Raw genomic sequence first — 11,828 nt, 5'->3', positions numbered from 1 at the left:
ATAGTTCTACTCATGGAGAAAAGGAAACATCTCATCTGAATCAAGACAAAGGGATCCCATAAAAACAGAGTTCCTGAAAAGGAACTACCCACACAACACTCATATAAGTTCAATTCAGCAGAAAGACCTTGAAACACATGTTTATTTACCCTTTTTTAATCCCAGAATCTTCTCTTTTTCTCAAGAGGAATTTTGGACTACGGGGGTACAAAACTGGCTAAGTACACACTTCAGGTAAGAGTCCAAGTGCAAGAAGAAATCCAAACCAAGTCTCTAACCCACGTGCCAACCTGGAAACCATATTTGCTCCCTTAACAGCTATGTCCTTCCCCAAAGTTTTACACTCAAAATGTCCATAAAGTGCACGGATGGCTTGTAGGACAGAGGCAGAGAGCAGGATCATGAGGCACAGTTGTACAAGTACGACCATCCTATGAGTGAACATGGTGAAATGTCTCAAGTCATGAGCTTGGCTTGGTTCAACTATTTCCCCATGCTGCCACCAGCACTTTCTCCCATCTGATTTCATAAAAAGGCCACAGAATCATAGAATGGCTGAGGTTGGAAGCAACCTTGGGAGGATATCTGGTTCACGCCACTTGCCCAAGCAAGGTCACCTAGAGCTGGCTGCCCAGGTCATCTTTATGCTCCTAAGCAGGAGCAGTAGGGTAAGGAAAAAGTGTCAAAGCACCACGTGCCCACACTTGTTACCCAACCCCTTGACCTCAAGACACTTAACCAGGAATGCTAAACCCATCTTTTCCAAATCCTGTTTCAAGGCAAATTATCTGCACAATGGGAGACGAAGCAGCTCATTACACTGTCTTCCCCTTTCCCTCAGAAATAATATTTTCAGGCTGTGCCCGCATGTACCATTCCACCCAGGCCCCATCATACACAGCAACATCTGGTTTGCCACAGAGGTAAGCCCCCAGAGCCACGTGGCAGGCAGTGACCCCAGAGCCACATGTGGCTACCACCGGCTTTAAGAGGTCCACCTTCTTCTCCTGGAACAGACTGCGGATCTGTTCAGGGGTCTTCTCTAAGCCAGCCTCTGTGAGAAAATCGGAGAAGGGGATATTCATCGACCCAGGGACATGACCAGGCTCGATTCCTGGAGGAAAAGCAATACAGATAGGAATTAACCTCTGCTGTCTAGGACAAATCTATTTCAAAACCCGTTCTCTGTTTCACTGGGAAGAATATTTATTGTTTAGTGTATTTTTAAAAAACAAATATATTTATTTTTGTTAAACTTTGCTTTACTAGGTTATTGATTACTCAGGAATGATGGCTCTAACCTTCAGGTTACCACATGGACACCATGCCGTCAAGTTCTGTTCTTCCTCCCAGTTCCCTCCATGCTGCCCATATGTGAGCAACCCTCTCTGATGAGGCACTGACTGAAGCACCTCCACAGGCCCTTCTGAGGAGGAGGGTAGCACCAGTACACGAAGAGACCAATGACTATCTTTGAGGTGTATGAAAGCTATGCTTCTCAACCCAGCTCCTCACAAGAGCAAAAAATACACAGCTGCCCCACTCCTGAATTTTCAAAGAGCAGCACTTGCTAGTCAAAAGGAGGGGAGGACAGGTGGATACACTGCCTCTGGTCCCATCCCATAAAGGACAACCATATTTCCCTTCATCACCTCTACTGAAGTCAAACTGATCGGCACCTTAAATGAAGCACATTACCATCTCGGGGCTCTGGCTCTACTCCCCGGAACCGTCCTGCAGCGCGCGCATCCACTAGCTGGAAGCGGTGGGAATCCAAGTTATCTAAGACATCTTCGTATGTTTTCACCAGGGACTTGTCCAGGGAGGCGTGGAACTCTGAGGGAGATACCTGGCTTTTCCCAGAGCTCACCGCATTCCCTTCTCGCTGCCAGTTCTTCAGGCCACCATCCAGAAGGGAGACGGCTTCATGTCCGAAGGCCCGGAACATCCACCACACCCGGGGTGCTGAGAAGAGACCTTGGTCGCTGCCATCATACACCACAACATGGGAATCATTCCCCACACCCAGCTTCCCCACATACTCAGCAAAGTCATCAGCCTTGGGCAGCATGTGATCGTAAGGTGAAGTACGATCACTGCACTGATCGATGTCAAAGAAAACTGCTCCAGGGATATGGCGCTCCTCAAATTCCCGCTTTGGGTCACGCTTCATCTTTGGCAAATACCATGATGCATCCACGATTCTCAAGGTGAGACCAGCTTGCTGGGACTTGATGGCTTCCGAAAGCCATTTGGCAGACACAAGAGCACGGTAGAGGAGTTGTTGTGACATTGTTCCCGAGTCCTGGATGAAATTACCCGATTCCTGGGATCTGCCTGAATCCACCTGACTGCAAAAGGAAGAAAGTCACAAAATACGAGACCAGCCTTACAAAAAGCAAATGGATGAAGATGCATTTTAGGACCAAAGACCTGCGTCTGCACTGAGGTGCTGGCTAAGCCTACACTGAGGGGGCTGAAATGCTCCAGCCCTGGAAACGGTCTCAGAGAGCTCAGCCCAAACCCTGCCCCCGGCGGGACAGCCAGGGCACGGCCCTGCCCTGCGCCCGGACTCCCGAAGGCCACCCGCTCTCCGCACCTCCAGCGACCACCGGCCACGCTGACAGCAGCGGGCGGGCAGCGGGGCTGCCCCGGGGACCCTGCGCTGCGGGGACCGAGCGCCCGCGGCCAGGCACGGCCCCGCGACGAGGGGGGCTCTGCCCCACCGCTCTCACCGCCCCAGAGCACGTCTCCAGCCGAGGCCTCACCGGGGCCCTGGCGCCCCTCACGCAGCCTGAGCCCCCGCCGCCTCCCGCTGCGACCCCTCCCGCCCCGGACGCCCCCGGCCCCGGCGGGACCGCGGCTCCCTCCGCGCAGCAGCGGGGGGAGGAGCGGGGCCGTCCTGCCGCGACGCCCCGTACCTCCGTGCCGGGCCTCAGCCGAGCAGCACCCGCCCTCGGGCCCCGCCAGCCATGGCCGCCGCCGGGGGGCGGGAACCGGGGTCCTCCCAGGGGGCCGGTCCCGGGCGGTGCGACCCGGCCCCGCGCCGCCCCCTCGGGCCGCCCCCCGGCCAGCGGCCGCCCGCCGCCGCCATTTTGTGTGTGTGTGTCCGTGTCCCCAGCGGCGGCGGCGCCCCCTCCCGGCCTCGGCGCTCCGGGATGGCGCGGCAGGTGCTGAGCAGGCCGCTGGTCACCGCCAAGTGGCTCTCGGAGGCCGTGCGGGCCGGGCGGGTGGGACCGGGCCTGCGGGTACTGGACGCCTCCTGGTACCCGCCACAGGAGCGGAATGCCCGGCAGGAGTTCAAGGAGAGGCACATCCCCGGAGCGTCCTTCTTCGACATCGAGGAGTGCCGGGACCAGGCCTCCCCCTACGACTTCATGCTGCCCAGCGAGTCCCACTTCGCCGACTATGTGGGGCGCCTGGGGGTCAGCAACGACACCCACGTGGTGGTGTACGACGGGGACGAGCTGGGCACCTTCTACGCGCCCCGCGCCTGGTGGATGTTCCGGGCCTTCGGGCACAAGGAGGTCTCTGTGCTGAACGGTGGCTTCAAGAACTGGGTGAAGGAGGGCCACCCCGTCACGGCGGAGGTCAGCCAGCCCGCCCCAGCTGTCTTTAAGGCCAAGCTGAACATGGCTCTGCTGAAGACCTTCGAGGAGATGATCCAGAATGTGGTATCCCTGCGGTTCCAGGTGGTGGATTCCCGCCCCGAGGGCCGGTTCCGGGGCACAGAGCTGGACCAAGGTAATGGAGGTGGGAATGGCACCTGCCCCCCTGCACCAGAGCGGGATGAGTGTTGATACGGCTCTGGGCGAAACAACTCCTCCCCACCAGCAAACATTTTCCTTACGCCCAGGCGTGCCTCTGCCTAACTGGGCAGTTTACCTTAAAGGATCCACAGTTGAGCATTTGGATCCCGGTGCCCTCACAGAATGATTTTTTTGTAGTTGGTTGTAAAGCTGCAGGAGGAAATAGCAGAAAAGGTCTGCAGTCAGTTGGTTCCAGGATCCCCCATCCCACACTCTGCAGAAGTTAATCAGACAGAATGCAAACGCAGGAGGTAAGAACTCCCAGCGGTTTGCTCACAGTCCTATCTAACACTAGCAGACACGCACAAACTATCAGTATTCATACAGGCAACCCTCACCATAATGAATGCACGAGCAAAAGCCCAGGTTTTAGGCAGCACAGTAACCCGAGAGACATTTTCCTTCTCACTCTGGTTTCCAGCAAATAGAGAACTTGCTTAACCTGATCTTTGTCCTTCGTAAGAAAAGCCCCAAATCCTTCCTGAATGTGTTGGCTATCAGCTTCTCTCTTTTGGATGGCCCAAGTAATAGGAACAAAAATTAATTTTGTTACCTCAGTCAAATACTGGACGTGCAATCAGCAGGGGTGGAAGAAGTCCTGTGCAGTAGGGACAGCTAGTATCGCAATGTGCCTGGAATGAAGTTTAAGGTGGTTGGTAGAGGTGGCCCTTACTGTGTAATTTAAGCCTTGGTGTATCCCAGAATAACCTCTGAAAGGGAATCACAGAAGTGATTTAGAAAGAATTGCAGAGTTTCAAAAACAAAGCAAACAAAAGCTCAGCAACAGTTTTTGGGTCTGAGTTGAGCTCCACACTGCAGGAGCAGGTGTGCAGCCAGCCTCTGTGGTCCTGAGGCAAGTACTGCGCTGCTGCTTTGCAGGTCAGTTGTCATTCTGTTCTGGCTGTTTTCATATGCTGCTGTACGGTCATTGTGTGTGACTCCTGAAAGAAATTACCACGTCCAAACCTCAGTAGCTTTTGGCTGTAGCACGTGGTTTGCCTAAGTGTCTGCAGTGGGCACCCCCCATCAAACACACTTGACCTGTGCAAGACAATGCAGAAGGCGAGAGAGGTAACGGGAGCGACAGAGGCGACTGTTGCAGAGAGAGAGGGGCAGTTAGGCTTGTCGCTTGTTCTGTTTCTTCACCTACTGCAGCCCTACTGCACTTTGACATTGACAGTTGAATTTTAACCTCAGGATGTGAATAAAACACTCCTTGCTGGGAGCTGGTGGATTTTGTGTTCTCTTTCCCAAAGTGGGAGTTGTTACCAGGTGACAAATGCCACAACCCCTGACAGTGTTTTAAAACCAGATTTTTTCTTTTGAAATGAGTCAGCATGGAACAGTTTATTTGTGGTGGTCCAGTTTTGCTTCCCACAGCAGATCCAGCAGGGTAAGCACTCCAGCTGCAGCTGCTCGTTCCGCAGGAGCTTGACAGCCTTCTGAACCAGGCTAGCCAGTAGCTGTACCCAGCAGTGGGTAAAAGGCAACACTTACACCTAAAAGAGCAATTTGAAATCAATGCTGATTAATTACAGAGGTGATCCAATCAGGGAGGAGAAATGTTGCCTGCAATTTAGAGAAGAAGAATGATCTTGAAGTTAAGGAACTTGCTGCATTCTCAGGTGGTTTCAGTTTAATTATTGCCTCAGCTCTTGACTTCCTAATTAAGTCAATTAATCTCTCCAGTTCCATGAACTCCATCTCTAGAAGAAGCTAATTTCAGCTCCCTCTTTTGCCTCTTTAGTTTTTCAGTTCCTTGTGGTAAGAATTAGCTGTCCCTGTTTTATTTTAATGCAGCAGCTACCTTGCTGGGATTTAGACCTGTGAAGTGTTTAAGATAAGCCATAATATGTGGCTAATTTTTAGTTGCTGGGAGAGGTTTACCCAGGTTGCCAGGGTGGAGAAAAAAGGATGGTGTTTCTATAAGCCAGGTCTCGTAGGTCTTAAATGCAAGTATTGCTTTGGAAGAACAAGATTGGATGTTCATGTGTGATGTGCAGCATAAGCCTGTCAGATGTGCAGCTCTGAACTATGCACCGAGTGTTTAAAGGTGTCCCTGCCCAGTGCTGTGTTTCTGGAGGAGCTAGTACCTCAGGCCTGCTGACTAGCTGTGATTCAGCAATGGCCCAGCTAGTTTCTGAATGGGCCTGCTTACTCAGGTGCTGTAGGGTGCAGGTCTATGCAACCAGCCTGAACTGAGACAATCCCAGGCAATCCAGGGGCAGATGATAAAAATAATTGCATGATGGTTATCAGTGCTGATGAGTACTGGGCACTGAAAACTGAGGAACAAGAATTACAGCTGAACAGACGCATACAGAAAAGTTGCAATTGCTGAACTATTTTGCAGACACCTGAGAAAAGAGGGGAAAGTTGCCAGACAACAAACCCATCATCTAAAAAATAAAGCAAATCCAAAGTAATTTCTTGAACTTCCAGTTATTTTTCTTCTTCTCAGCCCTTGGGTAGTCCTTGTCTCCCTTGTGCATTAACAACTCTTCAGGTTTTGCCTGTTTTCCCAGCTTTCAGTCCTCCCTGCCCCAAACATAAAGCTTTTGTTTGGCTTGAATGTTCAGTGGCAATGAAAGTGAGAATGAAAAGAAGCTGCTGCTTCTCTCTCTTGTCCAAGTGGAGTCTGCAGCTGGGAGTAGGCTGGCTCTATTTTGACCAGGAAGTCATATTCAAGGTACAACATAGTGAGAGACTATCATTTCAGCCCACAGGAACCTACAGTCCAAAGCTGTCCGTTCCTGTGACAAAGCTGACAAACATCAGCTGCCAGAATTAGGGCTGTAGCCCGTCTGATTCTTAGAATTGACTCTTCTGGCTAACACACATGCAGTATTTTGACATTGGTGGCAAAGACCTATTGATCTGACTGCGAGGACTCGCAGGGAGCTGGCCAGGACCAATCTTGAAAGTGTTCCTTCCAATGAGTTCGTGGTACATTAGGTGAGATCACTAATGGTCCCTTCCAAGGCATACAATTTGAATGGAAGAGAGAGATAAAAAAGGAGGCAACAGAGGAGGCATTTGGAAAGGAAAAGCTATCTGCAGCCAGCCAACTCCAAGACCGGGGGAGTTAAATGTGGGCAAGGCACATCTTTTATCTTTTTGACTTTAAGAAATTCCATCTGGAGGTTTCATCGCAAAGGGAAAGGTTAGAGAGAAGGGGCTAGGTAAATAGCCGACAAAATATATACATATTTAAGCAGAGAATCTTAACAGATGTGGAAAAGAGGATTAAGCAGTGAAGAAGTTAACATACCACAGGTTACAAATTGTGAGGGAGAATTGCCAGATGCCAAGCTGAGTGAGACCTGGCAAAAGGAATTAAAACAAATAACAAAAACTGCTGGAGCAAAGTGAATAAAAAGAGAACAAGGAGCGAAAGAGTAAATAGGGTTGCTATGCAGTTAGCAGGGGTTCCAAATGAAAGATTATTTGTGTACAGCCTCAGAATTATACTGAGTCTGTGCTGCTGTGTGTGTTTTTTCCTCCCCCCTGAGGCTAAGTCTGCAGAGTAGGGGGAGGGGTAGCAAGAAGAAGGGGAAAGAAGTGGAAAATGAACTAGAGAGGGAGTATAACCAAAAGAGATGTGTGAAGCAGGCGATCTTCACCCCAAATACGTGTTGAAAATCAGTCATGTGACATTGCAACTCCATGAGGCAAGAATTTAATAAATTTAATCAGAGCATGGTTCCATGGGACAGAAACACTAGCAAAGTTTGTGTTTAGCATGGGAGGTACAGCACAATACAACAACTGTTGATCCATTATAACATGGATAGACTGGGAAGGCTTTCAAAAAACTCTTCAAGAAAAATTATCTGAAATGAAGGCAAAATTACATAAAATACCTTGGCAAATTTGCACTGCAGCTAAAGGCTCTATTTCCTTGCCAACAGAATTGATTTGCCAGATAAGGGAAATGGGAACCTGCATGCCTGAAAGTTATGTCTGATCTGTTCTTCCATCACTGGAAGCACCTATGAGGTAGACTTGTTCCATTTGGACTTCATTAATACTTTGGACATAATATTAGAGGGGCAATCATTAGTTCATCACGAGAAGGGGGCAAATAGCACAAGTACTGTTAGATTCCTAAAAAAATGACTGAAAGGGAGATAAGGAAAATAACAGTAGCTTGTGCTGAAAGCAGATCTGTGGGGCTGGAAGCTGCCAGCACAGTCCCATCGTTATGCTTCTATGTTTTATTTAATATTTTTCTGAATTATTGAGCCACTGAAAATAGGTAGTTTTTACTGAAATGTGTTGCTGGCACAGTCTTGGGAAGGTTTAAATGATCATGTAGGGAGTATTATTTGAGGTACCGCCTGCAATGATAGAGTGACAGGAGGTATAAGGCTAGAGAGAGCGGGGTTGGATGCTTAGTAGCCCAAAACATTTAATTGCTTGTAGTTTCTCTTACAAGCTGAAGACACACATTTGGAAGCAATAGAAGAGTGTAAGACTTGAGTGAATTAGTTGGGTGCAAGAACCTCAGATGCAGTTTAGCCTTGAAAACAGCAATTATTAACCTCCTGTGTACCAGTCGAGATGCTAGGAAATGCCACTTCCTTATCTAGAAGCCTGGTGGTCACTTAGAACTGTTCCTAGATGGCCAAGACAGTGAAAAGTGTATCTAAAGAGCTCTTACTAGGTTTAGGCTAAGGCCATGAGGCTGTTAGGAATGCTGAATGCTCACCCTCAGTATGTCGGAGCAATAGCAGAAAAGGAGAAAAACTATTTCAGCCGCAGGGCAATGTTAGCTCAGGGATAAATGCTGTATGGACTGACTGTGACAAGCTTAACATTGGAAATGAAATTCCTCCATGAGCAAGGAGGTGTCTCAGCAGGAAGTTTTGTGGCAGGAATCCAAACTGGTTCTGAGATGGATGCTTTTATGAGAGAGACCCTATAAAGAAATCTCTGTAGTAGCTGGCAGCTAGGCTTTGTAATCCTAGGGTTCCTTCCTGGACTTTCTAAGGGTGACTGCATGAATCTGGCGTGGAGTATGCTCAGTGTCATACGAGGCAGGAGCAGATGTATCCTCTCCCCATTTCAGATCCCAGCTGTGTCCAGCCTCGCCTTCCAGTCCTGTGTTTCTCTGCTCTTGTCCTAGCAGACAGAGACATGATAAAACATCCTCAGTCACTCAAGAGCGCTTCTTAGGCAGTCCAAGGGATTGTGGTTGTGCAATGTCAGCTCTTTCTTTCAGCTGAACACCCACATGCATCAGTAAATGCAGTTTTTAAAGGATTCCCCATCTTTTACTCACAGAGTGCAAGCACTGGTCTCTGACTCCAACAGACTCTTGAATCTCTGGATCAAGAAAGTCTCCAGACAGATCAAAGTAAAAAATGCTCTAAAATGAGACTGTTCTCTTCAGACCTGCTCAGCTCCTAACTGAAGAGTTGTTTAAGGGTGGTGAGTGTATGTCATGCCAGTCTCCATAAGACTGGGGTACAAACCTACCTATTTTAAGATGTGTGAACAGTCTAGAAAAGTGATCAATAAGAATTGAATCGGTGGCCCAGCAAGCTTTTTTGAGCAAGACCTGGCCCTTCTAGTTCAGCTCCCAGGACTTCTTGTTCTCAGTACTTCCCGGTGCCCTAGGATGGTGTGACAGCGTTGTTCTGCAGCTCACAGACTTGCCTGGTGATCACCAGTACTGCAGCAGAGCCTTGCAGAAATCCCTTGCCAAAGGACAGGGTCAGGACCATTCACTCTGTGGAAAAGCAGCAGCCTAACCCAGGCATGCAACTCTCCAGTAAGAAGCTCTGCAGCCTGAGAACTACAAGCAAGGTTTTCTCACACTCATTTTTTGTATTGTTTTTATTTCCTCTCTGTCATACAGACTCTATATTAATGAGCATGGGGTTTGCAGTTCTCTGTACTGAAGCGATGAACTGTTGTTTTCTGGAACTGGAAAAAATGTGGTGAAAGCAACAGTCCAAAAGATTGTCTTTTTTTGTTTGGTTGGTTTTTGTTGTTTGTTTTGTTGGTTTTTTTTAATATTGGTCCCTCCAGAAGTCAGCAGTTATTCTCCTGACTTCTCCCTGTAATGCTAAACACTTCTGAAGGATTCGTGAGGTGATTGGTAGACAACAGTGCCAGATTACTCAAGCACTCAGGGGGTGCTGACAAAGAGGGTCCCTCTGGAACAGGGAGAGATCTTGTGAAGCTGGCTCAGCAATTTTGGTTGTCTTTAGGCTCTCAGTATTTGCCCAGCAGAGAAAAAATCCCCTCCTCAGTACCTCACCAAAACCCTGTTTTCCCCTTATGACATATGTCATGACATCACTCTGCATGAGTGATGAAACTGCAGTGTCATTATAATGTGTGATGTCAGTCTCTGACTAGATATAATTTAATCATTTGACTGTAACAAAGGTTCCCCACCCCAATCTATCCCATTTCCTGAGATCAGTTACTCTGATAACTTAGGCAGGTGGACAGCTGTCAGTGAAACATTACTATTCATGTGACTTTCCCAGGGCTGTCCCATTAGAAGTCCAGACCTAGCAAGGAACCATTCCCTGAAATGCATTTCTAACATAATATGTAATGTTTCCTGCTCCAATAAGGCTCAATCAAAAGCCTCTTGAAGTCAGTGGAAAAGCTTCCACTGAGTGTAATGGACTTTGCTAAGCCTATAGTGACAGAGTTTGAATTTCAAGAGCGCAATGAAAATGTTATCCATCATCTTTTTATATCTGTTTCTCTCTAAAGACCTTGTACTTGAGATGCAACTTTCAACTTCCCTGAAGTGGTTGTTTATACCAGTAAAAAAACAGAACCCATGCTGATTTCATCCATGGAGCAGATAAAAAGTGATACAAAATCTAAATTCTTACTTCTCTGACCCCATTGTCTCAGGATAGCTACCTCAACAGTAATGTGGCTGACTTTAAAGTTGCTTTACTTTCCTGAAATATGATTTCAAGGTGACAGAAGAATAAACTGTGAACATAACTTTTCACAAATTCCACATACAAGTCACACTTCTGCTTCTGAAAGCTGTGTCATTGCACGCTGCTGGCATACTTGGGGGAGGTCAGAAATGCACTGCTGCATTCCTCTTTACACAGATCCCCTTAATGTCTTTGTTACAATCTTTTCTGTGGTAGTTGATTCTTGTCATGTCTAGGGCTTCTTCAGATTTCTATCTCTTACTGCTTTCAGGAGGGGAAGGAGTTTGCTAAATATTCAGGAATTTTTGACCAGCAAAGTTGAATAATCTTTGTCCTCCTCTTTTTAGCCTCATACTGCTTTGCATCTTCATTATCATCTGAAACAAATTAGTATCTTGGAGACAGTGGGAGTATTTGCAGTGATGTCTCTTTAATGTCTCTTTTGCAGGTGTCTTTCATCACCTATGTTAATGTCTCCTTGCTCAAGTTTCTTTCTCTTGTTCACTCTTGCAGGGCTGGAATCTGGTCACATCCCTGGTGCCGTGAACATACCCTTCCGCTCATTCCTAACAGAAACTGGCCATGAGAAGAGTATTGAGGAGATACAACAAATATTCCAGGAGAAGAAAGTGGATCTCTCAAAGCCGCTGACAGCCACGTGCCGCAAAGGTGTCACAGCATGTCACATTGCCTTGGCAGCCTACCTGTGTGGCAAGCGTGATGTGGCTGTTTATGATGGTTCCTGGTCAGAGTGGTTCCACCGTGCCCCACCTCGCTACAAGGTCTCTGAGTTGAAGCGCAACAAGGCCTAGGAGAGTTTCTCTTGGGCAATGAGATCTAGCAGCTGTCTCCAGTCCAGGATACAGGGAAAGGGAGCAGGTGAAAATAAAGCAAGAGCATGCTGATTTATATTTTGCCAGTTTTTCTAAGAACGATCAGCAGATCCCTATTGATCTTTCAGTTTCTCACAATGAATAAAATCTACTTCTAAGATGATTTATCTGTGAATATTTCTAATTCTTCTCTGTTGCCTGTAACCTGCTTGTGCTGGGTGGGAAAAACAGCTTTGCAACATGAAGGAGAGTTGTGGTCTTCCCTC

At 47.9% G+C, this 11,828-nt stretch overlaps 2 protein-coding genes across 3 annotated transcripts; one reads left to right on the top strand and one right to left on the bottom strand.

Annotated features, from left to right (window-relative positions):
• Positions 1-124: 124 nt before the first annotated feature.
• Positions 125-4,024, bottom strand: LOC308066076 (3-mercaptopyruvate sulfurtransferase-like). Of its 2 annotated transcripts, none has more exons than XM_080392953.1 (3): positions 3,886-4,024; positions 1,699-2,351; positions 125-1,114 (listed from the first exon to the last, which is right to left on the bottom strand). In XM_080392953.1, exons 2-3 carry the CDS (start codon positions 2,291-2,293, stop codon positions 816-818), a joined length of 894 nt encoding a protein of 297 aa, XP_080249079.1. In that variant the 5' UTR covers positions 2,294-2,351; positions 3,886-4,024; the 3' UTR covers positions 125-815. The 2 variants fall into 2 exon arrangements, with proteins under 2 accessions (XP_080249079.1, XP_080249078.1); XM_080392952.1 differs by lacking the exon at positions 3,886-4,024 and adding an exon at positions 2,922-3,058.
• Positions 2,973-11,725, top strand: TST (thiosulfate sulfurtransferase; the record flags this gene model as incomplete). Its single annotated transcript, XM_080392931.1, has 2 exons — positions 2,973-3,744; positions 11,243-11,725. The coding sequence occupies 2 exons, from the start codon at positions 2,973-2,975 to the stop codon at positions 11,539-11,541; spliced, it is 1,071 nt and encodes a 356-aa protein (XP_080249057.1). The 3' UTR covers positions 11,542-11,725.
• Between the last annotated feature and the right edge of the window lie 103 nt (positions 11,726-11,828).

The sequence above is a fragment of the Falco punctatus genome (assembly GCF_963210335.1).
Source record: "Falco punctatus genome assembly, chromosome: 6".
Taxonomy (NCBI): Eukaryota; Metazoa; Chordata; class Aves; order Falconiformes; family Falconidae; genus Falco; species Falco punctatus.
Note: the sequence above shows the minus strand (reverse complement) of the source record. Positions and strands in the feature narration are given on the sequence as shown.